This window comes from Linepithema humile, chromosome 5, assembly GCF_040581485.1.
Source record: "Linepithema humile isolate Giens D197 chromosome 5, Lhum_UNIL_v1.0, whole genome shotgun sequence".
Taxonomy (NCBI): Eukaryota; Metazoa; Arthropoda; class Insecta; order Hymenoptera; family Formicidae; genus Linepithema; species Linepithema humile.
The window spans coordinates 4647007-4667147 of record NC_090132.1 but is presented as its reverse complement, the minus strand read 5'-3'; the positions used below and the strand labels follow the sequence as shown (position 1 = coordinate 4667147).

General features: G+C 42.8%; 2 protein-coding genes across 4 annotated transcripts in view; one reads left to right on the top strand and one right to left on the bottom strand.

The window, feature by feature from the left end:
- The window catches only part of hiw (highwire), a 170202-nt gene that overhangs the window by 143318 nt on the left and 6743 nt on the right, over positions 1–20141 (bottom strand). The window contains exons 11-16 of the mRNA XM_012372487.2: positions 19853–20120; positions 19490–19776; positions 19082–19407; positions 18903–19009; positions 18610–18819; positions 18228–18372 (exon numbers count right to left, since the gene is read on the bottom strand). Coding sequence (XP_012227910.1) covers positions 18228–18372; positions 18610–18819; positions 18903–19009; positions 19082–19407; positions 19490–19776; positions 19853–20120 — 1343 coding nt within the window. The remainder of the gene's footprint in view (positions 1–18227; positions 18373–18609; positions 18820–18902; positions 19010–19081; positions 19408–19489; positions 19777–19852; positions 20121–20141) is intronic.
- Positions 446–17640, top strand: LOC105675383 (uncharacterized). 3 transcript variants are annotated; one of them, XM_012372493.2, is made up of 5 exons: positions 446–720; positions 4661–4918; positions 5890–6171; positions 6500–7255; positions 13958–17640. In XM_012372493.2, the coding sequence occupies exons 4-5, from the start codon at positions 7094–7096 to the stop codon at positions 15323–15325; spliced, it is 1530 nt and encodes a 509-aa protein (XP_012227916.1). In that variant the 5' UTR covers positions 446–720; positions 4661–4918; positions 5890–6171; positions 6500–7093; the 3' UTR covers positions 15326–17640. The 3 variants fall into 3 exon arrangements, with proteins under 3 accessions (XP_012227916.1, XP_012227919.1, XP_012227918.1); XM_012372496.2 differs by lacking the exon at positions 4661–4918; XM_012372495.2 differs by lacking the exons at positions 4661–4918; positions 5890–6171.

Genomic DNA, 20141 nt, shown 5'->3' with positions numbered 1-20141 from the left:
CGATTATTCAATTAAAACTTTATTTGTTGTTATTGCGGATATTTCAAAGCACGCTGTTGAATGTGTATACAGCGCTTGCACTTAAAGGAATATCGTATAACAGTATTGCAGCAGAAACAAATAATATAATATACTTTGTGAGAACATAAGCAAAATAATGTGCAGAGATAAAATGAGAGACAAAGAACAGAAGATATTAATCCGATAAAAAATATGACAAAATAATAAGAGTGACATTATTCATTAGAGTATGAATAATATTAAAACATTTGAAAAGATGTGTCACATGACAAATAATTATAAAATCTTTTAAAGAATTATGTAGACTCAACGTGTGATGCGCATTTATAAGAGGCAAAATTGAAAAATTAAAGACTTTGGTTGAAAAAGCTTTAAGATTTTCGCAAAGGGACGGAGAGACGAGATAAAAAGTACGGGAACGAGATGCGCCGTAACGCAGCGGAGAACGCACTGAGGCCAGCTGAGGGAGGGAAGTTTGTCGAGCTCGGTGGGGATGCGTTTACTCTGGCGGGAGGACGCGGGTGGCGTAGGAGAAGGGAGGAAGAAGAGAGAGAGAGAGAGAGAGAGAGAGAGAGGGTACTCGTGTCGTGCGATAACCATCGCCGAGGTGCAAACCAGCCGCGAATTCGAAAGGCGGCCAGTCGCTGTTCGCGCGTCGGCGACGACGCGTCGCGGGTTCACTTCGGGCACGGAATTGAGGTAAAATCGAACCCGTTCCTGCATACGCACACAATGCGTTTCTCGCGTTGCATCTCTTTATAAGTGTTCGTGAGAGAGCGATTGACCGGTTTGACAAGAAAAGTGTTCTTGTGTCCGTATATCAACGTGGCATTTCCGCGAGTGAAGATTTCAACATGATAAAAAAAAAAGAATCTTGAAATACATAACACCCAATACCAGTAGCGATATCGCTTTTACTGTCGATCGATAATGCGCACGCTCGTATAAAACGCAATAGCGATTTATTTAACACGAGCATATATATACTCCTAAAGATAATATATGCAGAAATAAAATCCTTGATTTTTAAACGCCGGGTTTGTTTCGCATGAAGAATCATCGGCGTGGCACACGAACCGCGTTCTTTCACAATACGTTGCATAATCGTTTCAATCACGCGGCAGCTGCATCACGCATACGAAATATACGTAGCTTGCAATCTTTTCGCCGAGACCACATATATAATGCGTCTGGATCGTAAAAACGCGGGTCGAACCGGCGGCATTGAACTGTGGCGTCGATCGGCCGTCGCTCGACGACGACCACCATCGTCGTCGCAGACGACGAGAAGGGAAATTACGTTCAGCCGTCGCGACGGCTGCCGCGGCCGTCTCAGTTTATTCCATGCGATCGCTCGAGAGCGGCTCGGTCGAATGGATCATTGCGAGAGCGTAATACTTGATTTCCCACGTGGCATGGTGCGGGCGCGCTATCTCTTATAACCGCGCCAGCTGTAGGGTCAATTAATTGCTTGTTTCTCACCACCTAAACCTTGCCCTGCGCTCGAGAAAAGAATCACCGCCGTCGCCGCCCGCCGCGCAGAAGACACAATTGTCGCGTCACGCGAATGAGACTTACATTTGTCATACAAGCATATCAGATGCGTTGATTGCCTATGAAAATTCCAGACCAATACATACAGAATATCCGTGGAGTGTGTTTGCATAATTTGTAGAGCTTTGTAAATTTGTTATAAATTTCTCATACGTCACACTTACACAACAAATATAATGTCGGTTTAACTGTGAAAATTACGCGCTGAAAACTGTTTTCAACAATTGAATACACGTCCGCATCGCATTCTAGACGTTTGTTATTTGAGACGGATCTTCTAAATTGCACCGCAAAATTGTAGAAAAAGGGAATTTATGAAGGCCTTTAAAACCGCATGATATAACAACGTTGGAGTACTCTCGGCTGGGCTTGCCCTTCTCGCCTACTGTTATCTCGAAATTGAAAACAATGCCGCGAGACTAAACATTCCGCCCGGTGTTGCTCTCTACGTTGCATGCATAACGTTACTTGAGTTACGGGATGCAGGGCCGCAGCGGTGCAAGTTATGCACCACATCTGGATTAAACCGAGATATATTGCATTGAAAGATATTGCGCCTCCCACGGAAAAGTTCAATCGTTAAGAGTTGCTTGCACAGATATCGCGATTGAGAAAAAAAACAAAAAAATTATTCTCAAAAATATATGTTTCTCCAATCATTTCTTTCCAAGTCTTTAAAAATCCATCATTAAACACACTCGAGATAAATTTGTTATTCTGTTTGATTATAAGAAAAAAATGAAAAATTGCAGTACAACATATCGGTTGCTGCAGAGATTCCAATAAATAAAAATCCATTTTTAAAATAGCAATTCTCGCACCGACACGAAATCGGTAATTGAACAAGAATTTATCTTCCAAGGTTGACAAGCGTAAATCCTTTTTCCTTGCACGACGGACTATTCGGGAGGCACGAGGAAAAATGTGTCGTTTAGAAAAGGCGGTCGAGCGCGTTCTCTCTAATGTAGGTTATCGTCAACTCTGTGCCCGATACCAGACGTATGTCGTATTAAAAACGTGATATCGATAACGAACAAAACCAATATTTTGCGTTCGCGTTCCAAAGCACCGCCATTCGTTATCGTAACAAACATGGAAATGAGCAAGTTGCGCGAGACGCGGTGGACGCGCCTCTGTTGGAACCTACGTTCTATTCAAACAGAGCCATCGGACCGTTACAACGCACCGTATCGCTTGACACTCGTGATTTTATTTTTCATGCACGCAAACCGACAGTTCGATCCTGACGCGTACGGCTCGTCATTGTAAATGTTTGGCTGGTACGAGCCGCGAGATCTACAACTGCATACGAAAACAGCCTGCGCGGTTAAACACGTCAACGGTTAAGAAATATTGTCGTTTAATTCATCTCTATTATTAAACAAAAATGATTTTCAATTGATTATTTAAAATCAGTAATGAAACAAAAATATACAAGTCAACGAAGTCACCAACGCGTAACAATTTCGATAAATAAAAATTCTGGCAATATCGTGCCAGCCAATTTCTGAAAAACTCATATCTTTGTTGCACGCAATTTTCATACGGAAATGAAAAGTGCAATTAATTGACATTTTCCGGAGCAGCTATTTTATTTGCGATTACGGAAAAAAATCGCGAAAAAAACAGGCATGTCGCTCGTCGGAATGAAAGTGCAGTGAAGTGGGTCGGCGACCCCCGGAGTTTCGATAAAACTTCAAAATGCAGCCGGTGTTGCACAACCGAAATTGCGACTAAAACGCGGTCACGCCAAACGATCGAAATATACTCCACAGCTTCGGTTGAATTAGCTAAATCCGACACCGGAGGAGAGTTTATCAATAATCGATACATATATGAGAGTGTTATATGTATACTCCCCTCCTCTTATAATATCGTATTAATTCGTCAGCCTCATGCGCGTCTCTGATGACTTTATTCAAATCGTTTTAATACGTAAATGATCGAAGCGGGTCACGACCATCAATGAAACTCGATCAACCGCTTCCTCATTACATTGAGATGTGCATTCTGTTATTCTGTTGTGTATAGCTTTTGAACTATTTAGCACATGCCACACGCAATATTGCGATCATTACACGATCAATAATCGTATATAAAATTATTTGTGATTAATTTAAAAAAATTTTTAATTACTAATATATTACGATATGTTTAATATATAAATTAAAGATGTCGGAAAAGACAATCTTTGTCAAATTGTCGCCGGATTAACTCTCATCTCGCGGTCAAGGGGATCGCGCTCCAGAAATCCGATCTTAATCCGCGAGTAAGAAAAAAATTATTCCCCGCAGGATCCTCGTGAAGCAGCGAGGGTTGAATCGAAAGATTCCTTACCACCATTCCTCTCCCGTTCTCGTTTATCGTTATCGTCGTCTGCAAACTGCGAACGCTTTCCCGAGAGGGTGTGGACAATTCTTACAAGTCGCGGCGATAAAGTGGATGGGAAGATAAGACGTTGCCGAAGGAATAAAAGCGAATACCTCGGAACGAGGCGGGTGGGGGGGGGGGGGGCTCGCGGAAGATGGTCGTCGCTCTTTCTCTCTCCTCAAATTGCATGCAGCCGCGAGGAATCGCATACGGTATTCCAAGGGAGTCGCGCCCAGCCGGAGCGGAGTGCGAGAAGTCGAACGACTTGCCGCGTGTGTATATACGTCGTCGGTGAATCGACGGGGCATTACGAACGGGAGGAAGAGTCACGTAATCGGAAACGATTTACTCCTACACACACCCTCACCTCGTATCTTATCATCTTGTCGCGTGTCGAAGATGCGGGGGAGGAGGACGGGAATATAGCGCTATCTATCCATTCGGCTGTGTTTCGTAGAGCGATAAATACGCGAGCCGTTCCGATTGTCCGGTCTCGAGTCTCGAATATATATGAATATCCATTAACGAAGGTATAAATCAGACGGGCCGAAACATTTAATCGTCAGACCGCGCGGAGATCCACCTCATTCGTTTGTCCTGCGCGCATCGATTACGTTAGCGAACTATTCGTTTTCGCATTTCTTCTCTCTTTTTTTTTTGACTGTATGCACCGTTTGACTGTATTTCTCCGCTCTGCTTTACTTGTTCGTTATAGTTGCCGCGAGCACCGATGTCCAATGTGACCCGCCGCCAGTCAATTAATCGCGCACGAACAATCGCGCGCACCTGCTATCTCGCCATCGGTTACGCCGAGGAGCAACGAATTTTCGTTAATTGAGAATGATCTACAGCTCGGTGCAGAATTGCATGAATTTTCTCACGCGATATTATCTCCCTTATTGAAAACAAACGACGATAACAATAAGAAGGATAAATAGCAAGAGGAAAATTAATTAATTCCAAAAAATGAAAGGTTAAGAAATTAAGAAAATAATACGGAAATTCTCATGAAAAATAGAAATGTTATATAATTCAAAAATATGTCAATCGACCTAGAACTTATTAATTCTTAGCAGTAATTCAATTTGAAAGTGTTAGATGTACAAATATAATTGACACAAATCTTAAGAACTTAAAAAAGTTGCGCTTTTAACAATTAATTGAAAAAACAGAATTCTATTTTTTTTTTTAATCTGACGAAATTGCTTAATTCTTCGTAACTATTCCGATTAATCTAACGAGCAATTAGCTTAGCAAAAGCACCGTGTTAATAGCGAGAGGTATCTCCTCCTAAAAGTAGAGCGAAAAGCCGAAGAGCTGAAAAACGGACCGGAAGAAATTTCGAGCGGTCGTCGGTGGAAGGATTCGACCGTAAAGGGAAATTCTTCTCGAATCCTTTGAGCAAGACTGCCTTTCATTCACGATGCTCTTTTCACGTCTATCGATCCCGCTCGCTTCCACCGTGCCATTTCACTTTTTTGTTACTGACCAAATAGACCAAACTTTATTTCACCAAAGAACGAAGATATCAAAGATACATTTCATTGGCTATCTATGGCGGTAGTTTCCCGAGTTATAAGTATTATTTACTGTGTAACTTCAAGGTGTAACTTCGAGATGGAATAATATTGTATTTGTTACCATCGCAATGCGGGGATTCCCGTTGAAGCAAAGTCTAATATTTGACGATTGATTCTAAACTTGATAATATTATCTGTAACATGCGCTTTCGCTGTATTGTATTTTATCTGCTGTTAAAATGCAATTTGAAATTCTTCAGATTTACGTCATTTATATACTTCTTTTTCAATTTATTAACACAATTATTTTTTTATTTACTTCAATGTGTCTCCAAAACTTATATTAGCTCTAAATTTCTCATAATTAAAAAAAAAAAATTTTTTTTTTTTTATGATATTTGCTTTTTTGATTTGCTAATTTTAGTGTTAAAAGCCAGGAAATAAGATAGCTTTGTCGTGACGTTGCGAAACGATCGTGAGCAACCGAGAAGAACGTTCGCGGGAAGCTAACGCGAAAAGTTTACAATAACGGCATAGTTGACATATTTGCACGATAAACAGAACCACGTCATGTCGAGCGAGAGCAGTTTGATAACACAGGAATGTAGGCATGATTAGTCACGCAACGGTATACAGAGAGAGTAGCCGAGTGGCAGATCGCGGATTATCATCATCGGATATTGCGACGCTGTCGTTAGATTCAGAGGTATCGTGGACACTTTCAACAGTTCGTTCGTTACTGTACGATTCAGCACGATAACGCCGCGTGGTACTTATCACTTTGAAAGAGAGAACAAAAAACGTTACCATTCGATATCGTCGAACGACATCTTTTCAATAAAACCACGAAACAATTTTCACAAAGGAAATTTCACAAAAAATTTACTGGAAAAATTTACTTAAAAATTTAGAACAAAATCATAAATGAGATGCACCGAAGATAAAAATTATACGTATTCATCAATATATTAATATAATAAAAAAATTTATGCTAAAGATAGCCACAAAATTTCCTAATTTTTTTATCCTTGCAGATAGATCGCGCGCTTCCGAAGGAATAAAATCGAAGGATAGGAAGGATTCTGACGGCGAAGTGGCGATGTTCAAGAACGTTGCAGCACGCTGTCACCGATAAAATTGGATCGCGCTAGCGTTTCAGCGAGGAAGCGAGGCGTCAGACGAATGTTATAGGTAATAGAAGAAGACTGTTCGAGTTCGAATGAGTTCCGGGAACGCTCATGCCGGACGATCGTCGTCGTCAACGAGAGACATGAATTCAGCGAGAGGTGGAGCGCGGATTATGACCGAATCACGTAACGTCGCGTGGCGTACCGCTCGCAGCTCGAGATAACTTTTCGCGGTGCGAACGCGGATTAATCGCGAGCGCGATCAGTATTTAATCGCACGTCAAGGCGATCGCTGCGAAAATTGAAAGCATCAGATTCGGCGGCGCAGATTTCCAGCACAGACATGTCGAGGCGACCCCGCGGTCGGCTCGGCGCAGAGCTGCCTGGCGCCGGCTCGGCATAAGGCGGCCGGTGATAAAGAAGCGACGGGAGGAGGAAGAGGGTACCCTTTGAGCGTATGGCAGAAGACGAGGGGACGAGGGAGCAAGTGAGAGGCGCAAAATGGGAGCAACGAAATATGTGTTAGGCAGCGCGATCTTAGGACTCTTTTGGAGCGGCTTGTTCAAGGGCGCCCTGACCAATTCCACCAACAGGTGCGACTATCCGCCCTGCTCCTGCGACCTCTATGGCAGATTGACCTGCGACTGCAAGGAGGAAGGCGAGGTAGGTTCGACACAAGCTTATCTCCGATAAGTATTTGCGCGAGAATCGATTTTCGATTGAACCCCTATTTGATACCGCGAGAAGTCGGCAAACACTTCCAACGAAACTCGCGCGCGGAGAGACGGACGGGATACACGAGGGAGATAGCGAGCGAAAAGATACCTCGTTATCAGTAGCGTAGATCTAGGCACGTATCATCCGAGACTCCGAGACAAGGAAGTGCATTTTCCCTTCTCGTATTCCCGAGAAATCTCATCGTGTTTAACTCGGAGTCTAATTCTGAACGTGAACGAAAATATGTAACCCGATTCTGAATTTATACAGTGACCTCATACATTCCGAGAGTGTAATTGATATGTTTCAGTGGCAGAATGATATGACAACTCTTTAAACTCTTAAAAAAGTAGTAGTTAATGTCTTTCGTTTTCATTCATTATTCTCATATTTCATATATTCTTCTTTCACGTAGAAATCGACTATATTAATGGTTTTTTTTTAGATATTTTATCGCGATGTTCATGTAAAATGTTATAAGCGTCTATTCTCCGGTAGAACCGTTCAACCTGGGGTCGGGTTTTAGGGTTAACTCGATTCTTTTTATTCCAATGGTTTCCTTGCCCGGTCGGGTGAGACTCGTCCGATCTGCGTCTACGATCTTTCTCGCTGCCCTTCCACCTCAAACGATCAGAACGATCCGACGACAGGCGAGATCTCGCAGCGGCGAATTCGTGCGGAAACCGCGGGCGGGGAACGCTATCGCTATCGCCCGAAAAATCTCAGACAATGCGACACCGGGCTCAGTCTGCCCATTCTTTGTTCCGCGGGGGACGTTATTCCATTTGCGAATTACCCGACGGGGAGATAAAGGGGGCGGGTAGTTTCGTGCGATGGCAAAATCGTAAAGCCCGATCTCCGCCGCCGGTCGCGAGGGGAAAAAAGGATAGGAAGAAAAAAATACGAAGGAAAGAGAAAATGTTTCCTCGGGATCTCAATGACGTCTTCGGCGCCGCGTATCGCCCGAGGTTGCGATGGCAACAAAGATTGAGATAAAGTAATAATCACGCTCGGAGACTCGTTCTGCCGTTCCTAGTTACGACAGAGCAAGGACACCGGGGATGTCGGAGAGAAAGATAGATAGATAGATAGATAGATAGAGAGAGAGAGAGAGAGAGAGAGAGAGAGAGAGAGAGACACAGAGAAGGAGAGGCGATCAGCCAGGACGAGCCTAATCTCTCGGTTACGCGGAGGTTCTCGTAAATCGCGGGGTTGCCAACCGCGACGGAGGGGTGGAAACCCCCATAAATTAGAGCGTGTTTACGCAAATCGGTGGGGTCGCGCGGGCGAGAAAGGCAGGCAAGCGAGGCAGGTAGATAGGTGCGCGAGAAAGGATGGATCCGATCCTTCTCCAACCCCTCGTAAATGTTTCGTTTTTATCCCCCGGCGACCACGCACCCTATTCGCTCGGGCGGGAAAAAAATGGCGGCCGATCCCTCGGCGATCTACGATCACGCGAGCTGTTCGTCCGTCCAACCGTTCGTCCGTTTCTCCCGTGGTGCGCTTCCGGCCATCCGCGATATTAAAGGAGCACGATCAGGAACGAGGCATCTACCTGTGCCGGCGGCACGAATGACTCATAATCACAACGCGATATCGCGATAAACGAGCACCGCCGGAGTTGAGAAATCGCGCGCCCCGCGCGAGGCGACTTCCTTCGTCACGCGCCGCGAGCGGAAGCTGTCGGTTTTCGTTAAATCGAACCGTACGCGCCCGGCTGACGGAGCGGAACGGCGGGGTAACGCGAGTATCATCGCTTTTTCTGCTACCGGAATTTATTGAATAAATTTCGAAACTCGCTCGCGGTGATGAGAGTTTGAAATTCGACTTGGCAAAAGTTTCCGCCTCCGTTTCTGCGTCTCTCTCTCCTACCGCGAACGTTACCCTATCCGACTTCCGCCTTTTACTGCCGCGATAAAGAATGCAGCAACGCGCGTGGTACGGGGTTGAAGTAGCGCGATAAGGAAGTAATGAATGCGGTTCGGGGGAGATGGCCGCGCGAATATATATCGCGCTTCACGATTACACGACGAGATAAAACAATCAACCCTTGTTACTACAATTAAAGTCCCTCGCGTTATTTGATTTAAAATTCCGAGATTTTATCAATTTCACACGGGAATAATTCCGGCACCGCGGTACGCGGTCTAACGTAAACGAGTCTCGTATTCATCGCGCGAAGAGGGTAGAGTACGCCACGGAAATTTAATCGGAACGCCGCTCTGAGCGCGGCACAGGCAAATATTTCGCGGTGCAACGACGTTGTTTTAACCGCGCGCGAACTCCGGACGAAGGAGATAGTGTTACCATCGTGTTCTCGCGAGCGAGCGTCTCCCGCTGTCATTGTTGTCCGCGATAAAGCGTTCTTTGTGCCCGTCGTGCGCACGAGAATACCGCCGCACTGGCGGCGATTCCGCCGGTAAAATACCGTAATACCCATCCGATCAAATTCGCGTACGCATTGCAAAACAACCAGCGAAAGAAGACGAGCGAGCTATCTATAAAGACGTTCCTTACACGCAGACAATTTTGACCTTGTACTTGTGCGTAGATACGAGCAAAAAATAAATCGCGCATGATAGTTTTATCGCCGGGCGGAAGATATAATAATGAGAGAATTACAAGAAAGCGCTAACGATAAGAAATATAAATAGCTCGAAATTCTGTTGCGCGGCTAATTGGTCAAAAACGTTTCCCATTCATCATCGATGACATATCACATGTGTGAAGTGAAATCATAATCACATTGCAATGGAGAGTACGAAGAAAATATAACGGAAACAAAATTCTAATATAAATAAATATATTTTAATATTAATATTGATATCTTGAAATAATATCCAAAATTAAAACTTAGTCTCTTTGAGTAAACGCTGCTTTTTTAAATGCAAAATAATTATGGTAAGAAATTAAAAACTGAATATAATATACATGAAGTCTTAAGGAATTTAAGGAAAAAATATCTTAATTGATCTGGATAATATAAAATCGAAATATATGTTTTGGAGGACAAGTGTGTGCCAAAAAATTTAGATTTAATAAATTAATTCATATATTTTTTGAAACTATTTTTGCATAGTCCATAACATCTTAAAAAATCTTGCGAAAAATATGAGCTAGAGTACGGATTGAAAATAACAATTTAAACAGCAAAAAATAGAAGTGCACTCGTTTGTCAAATTTATGTTCGCGACTAAATTTCGTGTTGCTAAAGTTGCGAAGACAGTTTGAGCCGAGACTACTAATAAAAAAAAGCTTGATTTAAGAGTAATCAGAAACGCTTTAAGGTCGCTTATAACAACGAGAAACCATCGACGGATCCTTTGGCAAACTGGTACGAAGTCCTTGGTCGCGCATTGAATAATTGACGGAGAACGTAAATAATTAAACGAGCCTTTTAGCGAACCCGACCTTAAACTTACTCGCCTGGCCGTAACAAGAGAGACGTTGGAATAAGACACGGAACGACGAAAGAAAGAACGCCCCCGGTCAGGGATGTAAAAGTAACGGTCGTAAGAGTGTCATTTACTGAGAAGAGATGTGCGCGGTTATGAAAATGCTCGGAAAATGGAAAAACGATGGTAATGTCGCGAGCTGGTGTGCCGTACAATTGTTATAAAGAAAATCAACGTGAATGAAAAATGCACGATCGAGTTGAACTAAAACGACACTCGTTCTCCAAAATAACACCGTCATTACTTTGTTGGTGATAATATAATAGAAATTAAATTGTGAGAGAAATTAATAAAGCATTGTGCGTGTAAAAATTCAAATTCAGTATTTTCAACAAATCGAATCACTGTCGTCGCGCTGATTAAAGCAGAAATGCGATAATCGTGTGTCACCGATGGATTTGTCATAATTAGCACCAGCGCTAAATAATTAGTTGAAACTAATGGCGCTGATCATTCTCCTCTACTTGAAATTATTAAACGCGAATGGAATTACGCGAATGGAGAATTCGGACAGCGCGAAAACTTTCTGCGAACAAATTCGGCATCGCTGCGGCAGAATTGTTGAGGGTAAAATCTTTATAAACCGTAAAAGGGCTTTTGATTTCGTTTCAGCCACTTTCTGTTCGTCGTCTCGTTTCCGCTTTCGATTGGTTCTCTCCCGTCCCTTTCTTTCTCGCGTGCGCAGGATTCGACAACCGCATGTCTCCTAGATAAACTTAATCCCACCATTATCGTTAAACCATTATCGTTTTCATTTTCATTCATATCTTCATAACGATGAGTTTTCGAGGCTTTTCGGTTAGGAAACGTACGGCGCCTTCGATTACAATCATAATCGGCATTAGATCGCTCGCAATTTCTCTCAATTTATCTCTCGACGTAATCGGGTGCTTCGCCGCAGATTTCCGTCGCAAATTCGTAACTCGGGAAAACATCGCACGGCGTACATGCAAAAAGTCGAAAACCTAGTTCGAGGTGAACTAACACGCGCGCTCGAGTTTAATTCCCGCCGGGAATCGCGCTCCCGCTAGTAATCGACAAGCGCACAAGCTCGGCGCGAGAAAAAGAATACGGGGCTCAGACGTGACGGCGCGAAAATGTCCGGGGAGTACAGGAAGTCTACATCCTTCGAGAAGTTGAGTGTGACTAAAGCAGAAAGTATGAACGGAATAAAGGCGCGTTGTTTGAAGGTCGAAGGAAAGCGTCGTCGGCGCCGCTACTTTTTACATGCCTTTCGCGTTCCGCACGGGCGTGCAAAATTCTCGTGAAAGAAAACTCAAGTCTCCTTCGGGATCCTGCAGAGTTACAACAATGATTCGGTCTACGGTAAACCTACTCACCTTGAAAATTTTATATGCTGGAAATCGTTGGATAGACAAACCGTCACGAGCGGCCAATTGTACTTTTGTGATTTTTCGGGATCTAAAGCTAATAATTTCTGGCTGCCCGTCCTTCTAGTTTGCGTAAAATACGATTGAAAAAGGTTGAATATTTCCGAACAATATTATTCTTGAAGTCGGACCTGGGAGTCTCGGTACTTTTCGTATAAATCTCCGGCCCCGTAAATTTCCCAGACAGAGATGCGAGCGATAAAGGTAGATTTCAGTTCGCAGTAGAGACAGGTACAATACGTTGTTTGATAATCTCCGCTCGAAATCGCGCGTCCAAAAGTAGCCGTGGACAATGGAACAAGAACAAAAGGGGAAGTTTAAACAGAAGCAGGAAAGGACGAATGAGGCAAGACGTTAATGCGTAAGAACGACAGTGCCTGAAAAAGAATAGCATAAAGGCCCTTCTCTTTTATCGGCGCGCTTTTTTGTCTTCATTTTGACCGTACGACGCGCGCGGAGAGACACTCAGTCTCACATATCACTCCGCATTGTTTCACTGCAATCCCACGACACAGATCGTTCTTTTATTTTTATCTTCATTAGCGGAACACAATCCTGCAGCAAACATTCATTTTGATATAATAAAATAGTTTAAAGGGTAAAGATGACGAATGTTCTTGAAACCTGATCTTAAAATCGTTTGAGAATTTATTTAAATCGTATCGTTTAAATTGACAGACGTCCCCCCTCGGAATTCAACGTTTAAGCGGAATCGATTAGACGAAAGAGTGTGATAATTAATGAGAATAGCGTGACCTCGAGCGATGCATACAAGATATTCCATGCGGCCTCTTTGTAGCAATCAAAGCCGCAGACGTGCATTCCACGATCAACTGTCCGATACACTATGTGTCGACAAACGTTATCGGTCGACATTCCGACGTCGCAACGAAAGTTGCAGCGGGCGCGAATAAATGAGACGACAAATACGTCGCGACGCGAGAACTAGGCTCCGCAAAGTTATCGGTGTCGCTTTTATCTTCGATTCCACCCTCCGCGCGACCGAATACAACAGTCTAACGTTCGATATCGTAGAGCATCGTTTACGTGCGCGACACGTGACGAGTTCACGTGGGGCAGATAATCCCGCGCAGTCATCTAATTCGTATGCAGAGGCAAACACGTATTAGCGCGCGCCAGAGCGGAAAATCCAACAGAAACGATGGCTGTTCGATGTAAATTCGCGTAAACAGCTGATAGGGGGAAAAAAAGAACCTGATTGGAACAAGAGAACGTGACTTTCGTTCGAGTCCGTAATCTCCGCGACGTATCTTTCGACGAACGGAAATGACGATTGCGATACGTCACGAAATTAAGCTGTCGGCCCTTGCTTCGGGATTATAATGACATTATTCGCGGTAATTAGCGGGACTGAGTGCGCACGTCGCGAATAATTAGGATAGTTAGACCTACAATTATGGCTATTCGACCCCTATTAGGCCCTCCCCTCCCCCAGCACATTGCATTGTACCAAACTGCATTCAAACGCTACAATTCCGCTTGAAAACAACAAAGCTTAGTTTATCAGCGAGAAAATATTATTACCCAGACTTGCTCAAACTACATCCTTGTTTTAGAAATACATTTTTATTTCTGATATCTATATCTTTAAATTGAAATAATTTGAACCAATAGTCAATAGTCCACTTCCTCTTTTATGTATAACAATTTATGTAGACAATCATGTCCGCGTTCTTTTGGATGATTTTCCTTATATCTTTTTGAAAATATTTGTTAAACACAGATAAGTATAAATGTTTAGGTACAGGAAATTCTAATAAAAAAATGATTTCAACCCGCAGGAATTGATTTTGACCACGGACGGTGACAGACAGCTGAGTCCGCACACCAGCAGGATAATGGTGAGCAACTGCTCATCTGTGATACTCGCGAACTCGAGCCTGGCCACGATGACCGGGCTGCGATCGGTGGATCTCGTGAACGTGGCGAATCTAACTCTAGTCAAACAGAGCTTCGAGCTATCGACGCAAAGCACGCGTACGCGTATCACCGTGCGGAACAGCAGCATCGACGTGATGCCGAGCTTCGTGTTCCGCGGCGACGTCGAGGCGATCATATTCGAGAACGTGCGGATCGGTCAGCTGAGTGCCTTCTCGTTCGCCAATCTGATTCACACGGATACCCTGCGACTGGACAACTGTCGCATCGAGATAACGGAGGCGCAGGCCTTCAAGAAGTTCGACGTCGGCTATTTCCACGTAATCGGCGGCAGCTTCGGCGATCAGCTGCCCAGCCGCACGATGAACGACATCGAGGTCTACCATAAATTCATGCTGGACGGCGTGAAGCTGGGCGTCGTGAGGAGCAACGCTTTCATCGTGAAGAGTCCGCGCACGGTGGCGATACAAAATTGCGCGATCGACAGTCTGGAGACCGAGGCGTTCGACGTGACCGCGCGCGGCGCCGTTATCGTAAAAAATAACACCTTCGGCAGCATCAGTGTGGGCGCGTTTCTGGGAATTCGCGCGGATCGCGAGAACAGGCCGTCATCGTCGTCGTCGTCGTCGCAGACGCACGATCTCATCTTCAAAAACAACAGCGTGAACAACTTCGAGGAGGGTTCGCTAATGTTCGACCGCGCGAGCTTTCGGCCGGAGCTCGATAATCTCCTCATCACGCAGTCTTGCGACTGCCAAACGTTGCCCGTGTGGAAGAACAACGTGCTCAACTATACGAACGTGTACTGGCGGTTCTACACGCGGCAGAACACCCTCGTGCCGCCGCAGTCGCAACCCCAGGAGCCTATTAACGAGACCCCGGAAACTTTTCTGTGTCTCGACGGCGGAATAAACGGTGCGCCAACGAGCTTCGGCGACTACGAGACGCGTCACTGCTCGCTCGGCGGTTCCATGCTCGTTTTTATTCTAATTATCGTAGGTGCCGTTCTCGCCCTGACAGTGTGCGTGTGTCTGATCGTCTGGTGCTGCCGGAGACGCCGACGAAATAACCGGAAGAAGTGGATCAGCGTGCCCACCAACGCGCCAGACGTGGTCTCGAAGAAAAACGGCGTGATCGGCAGGGAGGCGGCGACGTCCGGCACGCCGGTCGACAGTCGGATAACCATGGTGGTGCCGGACGGTAGGCTGTACCGAGAAACGGAGTTCCACGTGATCGTCGAGAAGGCCGAGCCGCTCACGACCGAGTTGTAACGAGACGCCCCGGGCGGCTCGACGCGGAGGCCCACGATCGTCGCTCCCGTTGAAGAGGAACTCGAGTGGGCGGAAACGTCGAGTCGCTTTCGAGTGTATAAGCTGTGAGAGACGCCGCGCGAGACCGGCACTAATGAAGAACAGTGACGATCGGTATTCAAAGAACACGAGACGAACTCTCTCGCGATAGAGAAATTTCTCGGACATTAATCGCGAACGAGTACATAGACTGCGTGTAAATCGTTGCTGCTTGGAAAATAATAGAACGCGAAGCGTACGCAACCCCGAACGTGTCCCGTTCTCTCTTTTTCGTTTAATCTATTATCACTCCTAGTACAACCCAGTTCATAAGCTTCCATTCACATATCACGGGAGGCGATTGATTATCCATCGCGCGAGCTTTGCATTCCTCGAACCGCCTTCTCTTTCGAACGCGGCCACGTCCCTCTATGGCGACTAAAGTTTTCCAGAACGAACTGCGGATTCGGGTAATCAATTGCCTCTATTAGTTATTATTAAATAACTTTCGAGAGAGAAAAAGGGAGAGAGAAAGAGATAGAGAGCCAGTGTCGTAGAAAATAAAGCGATCCCATCGAGACGCGACTTGGAATGCAGAAGAGAGAGCGTAACTCATGTAGAAAAAATCCTAAACTCGCTGTCTTGCGTAAGATATACGATTGAATCGACCTTTCGCACTCCCGTTGCTTTAAATTCATCGATCGATAGCGCAATTATCGACGTGACATTACGTATTAGTGAGTGTTTCGAGCGAAAATTACGGTACGGAAGGACCAAACAAAAAATAGGACAACCGCTCTCGCTCGAACAGCTGTGCCATTCCTGGAGTGACTTCGCATATGGTCCACTCCGAAAAAATTCTGATCTCTCGAACGAGTAAACGAGTGAACGAACAGAAACGGACCTCCTCGCTATGCTTTCATATCAAAATCGTTCCAAAATTGTCGTTTTTATAGAAAAAAAAATTGACACAGTAATGTAACGCATTAATGGGCGGAAATAAAAAACCGGCAAGATCAATGTATTAAAATAAAATACCATACTTTTTATCAGTGGCGAATCTACTAATAAATTAACGATATATATCGACTTCGCTTTCTCCAATATTGTTTCTCCAACTTTAAAATTTATTTTAATTATTTTGTTGTAAATAATAATTTTACGTTATAGAAATAAAATTAATGTTGTCGTATTTTTGAAAATATAATTTTTGGCATAAAAGTGCCTTTTACGTCAACCTTGTTAATAATTAAGGATTTGTTATGTGCTTTAAACCAAATGTGTGTATATTTTTGCTTAGAAGTTCCAAAAATATTAGATTTAAGTCGCCAAAAATGTAGATTCGTCGCTATACTGCCGAGAAAAACGAAATCCGATAAGCTAATTTTTACTTGCGTTGCGCTATAAATTCCTTTATCATTTCGTTATTCTATTAATGCCGATGTATTTATTTATGCGCTTGCTATTGAACTTGGCAATAAACTGTTGTTACTGTTATAATTTAAATTTAATCTTAAGTAAATATTAGTAATCAAAATGTTATTATCGTTCCGCCGTATGTTAGTAATGTAACGCTGGAAAAAATGTCAGCGAAACAGATGATTTTGTAGAATCAAACGAAAATTACTTTAAATGTACATCCCGTCATGTAGCAATATTCTATGACGCATTTAATCAGCGTGTAATGAAACCGTTTAAAAAGACCTGATTAAGAGCGAACCTAACCGTAGATCCTTATAAACGATGAAAATAAATAAACGTTGAATCCCTTTCCCTACAATTAAAGAAGACGTATTCGCGGCATTAAATTAATATTTTGATAATTATAAAGAAAGATATACTTCTCGCCAATTACGAAAAAAAAGAAGTAAAATAAAACTTGTCGGAAACTATAATATATCGCACGACAGAGTTGATTTATTAAACAGAAAGCCCAAGCATTCGAAGCACGGAGATAAGCAACGTCTCAAGCGCATGAAAGAACCGAATTGAAGCCACGGAAACTTTTTGTGCCTCTTACACTTGGTACCTTGAACCTCGTCAAGGTAGGTCTTATTAGCATTCGCGTACCAAAAGATCAGAGTCTAATACGCCGCAGCGTATGTGCAAACTGTATGTGCAGGTATGTATGCGTGTATACATGATGTAATTATATCGTTGTGGTGAACAAAATCAGTTTGTAATGTCATATGTAGCTATAATTATCGTGAGACTGTGATATAACGACAGCCGCCGACTGTATAATTTGTTTCGCATTGAACGATTGATGATACAATAAAGATGATACCAATTACGTACTTGCTAATCGCATTAAGATTGTTCGATTCATTCAAGGAGATACACGTGCTAATAGTCCTTTAGCTAATATATTTCATTAAGGAGTCTATATATCATTTAATACATTCGCGAAAATAAATGTTAATTTATGTTATCTGTATTTTACAGATAATGACGAAAACCCAGTTATATAATTATCAACTAAAAACGTAGTATCGCGTAAAACACTATGAGTTTAAAAATTATATGATTTTTTTATGTGTTTACGTTTAAATTGCTGAAATACGCGATTCATGTATCACGTCACGCAATTGATTAAGTATCATCAGATATTTATGTGTATTTATGACCTATTTGCTGTGGCCTTGTTCGAGATAATTTATCGCCACGCAGACAAATAAAATACTGGTTCAATTGGATTTTTTAAAAAAGAAACCATATGTCTTACATATGTTGATTGCAAGTAAAAGACATTAAGTTTTCTAGATATATATAATGTATAGAATATTCTCTCTCTCATAAATCGTAATAATAATTGTTATATACTCTATCGATACAGTTTCTTTTTTAATTTTAAAATAGTAAAATTGATGTTTCGAGTACTTACCTGTACGGAAGCACGCCGTCGAGAGCCTGTGAAACGGTAGGAGACGACGCGAGTGCAAATCCTCGTCCAAGTAATGCCGAATGTACGGAGAAAATCCTCTTTGCTGTTTCCTGCATCGATTCCAAGTCTTCTTCAACTTCTTCCGCTAAAAATAATGATGTCATTATAATACCATAGTATTATAGCATCAAATTAATCTAAGAAATTATTATTTTTTACACGATTGAAATAACAAGGAATCTTCTTGAGATATCTTCTCGCAAACTAGAAGAACTTACCGTCTCACAGTAACGTTTGAAATATTTTAAAACATACTAGCATTCATGAACATATTCATATTTATTGGTTTATTAATATAAAATGAAAGAAGTGTTGTACTTACAGGATACTGGAGGTAACGATAAATTTTTCTTCATGAGACTTGCAGCGCACGCTCCTCCGAGGAAGGACAACTCAATTTCCAAATTTTTCAGACCATGGCCAGACGTTATCCAATCGTAACCAATAACCAAGCATTTGAAACCGTACGTGATGGAACTTTCATTCTTCATATAATCAGACGCGGTTTCCAGAGAAAATATCACTTCATTTCCTAAACAAGAGCAAACAATTTACTGAGCGTATTTTGTGCAATTATATAATATTATCTATTTTTCGCTAATACCTGATATTTACCTGATAATACAACAGCATTTTGTGGCCATTGACTCTGAACATTGCTCAATTTATGCAATACCGGCCAATATAGAGGAGCATCTTCACTTAAAGTATTCAGAGCTGTCCTGTAAAGGTAAAAATCTAGGTATAAGATATGCATATGCAATATATTATGTACGAAAATATTATATATTTACCCAGCGGAGGAGTTGGAAATTATATTTGGTATATAAAGTTGTAGATAGTCCTCTGGTTGCGACGTTCCGCACTCCGGAGTAAATTCAACAGTTAGCCACTTCACCGTTTCCGGAAAAGTGACTTTGTAATACGACACTGTCGCGGGTTTATAAGGATGTTCGCTTTCTAACCAAGTATAATGATGACTAGTAGTAATTGGAGGAGCAAAGTGTGATTGAGTTTCACTATCTTGAGATATTTGAGAAGTTCCCATCGCAGACAATAAGTTCAAAGCAGCGACGTGCGGTAACATCTCCTGTATCAGAGTGAGTATTTGTACGCTGCTCTGAAAGAAATAAAAACAATTTTGATATTAAAAATACTGCTGCCATCTAAAATAATTTTAAGAAATGTTCAGAATCACTTACTCTGGGATCTGAAGTAGCTAGAGGACTAATATGAGCCATCACTAGCGGCAGGAGAGTTGTTACAAAAGTCGCGTTACCGAGAACTTCATTCGCTATTACTTCTTCAGCTCTTTCTCGCGCCAGGGAGAAAATCTCGTTCGATCGCTGAATGATTGTTGCGGTCATGGCAAGTGTACACTTTCTCGCTTGCACTTCCGCCATGGCTTTATTCGTGTGTTGCCCGTCGGAATCTTGTGGATTCGAATAGTATAAAATATGCGGTATTTGTCCTCTAGTTTGCGTTGTACCTGCAACAACATGGCACATTAATATCCATATATCTGCATAATATCTTCCTCAAGTACGTGCAAATTTTCAACGCACCATTAAAACTTAGGGAACAAGCCGTAAAGGTAAACGTCGTGCCATCTGCTCCTTTCACAACGCTTAAGCCGCCGTCGCCGTTACTGGTACGTCCTCCACGATTTCGCAATCTAATGGCATACTTAACATTCTCTTTTATAAGCACTGGTTTGTCAAATTTCAATTCTACCACATCATTGATACAATCATCTGGTCCGAAAGATCCTCTCGTAAAGTCCAAGCTGCTCCAGCGCTGAGTATGCGACGGATCGTTACCGGTATTATTTTGCTGCAAAAAAAAAAAAATTAG

Excerpts from the sequence above, each read along its gene's own strand:
- LOC105675383 (XM_012372495.2), top strand. The coding sequence starts at position 7,094 with ATGGGAGCAACGAAATATGTGTTAGGCAGCGCGATCTTAGGACTCTTT. Across the intron at positions 7,256-13,957 it reads ACTGCAAGGAGGAAGGCGAG|GAATTGATTTTGACCACGGA; the intron begins GTAGGTTCGACA and ends TTCAACCCGCAG.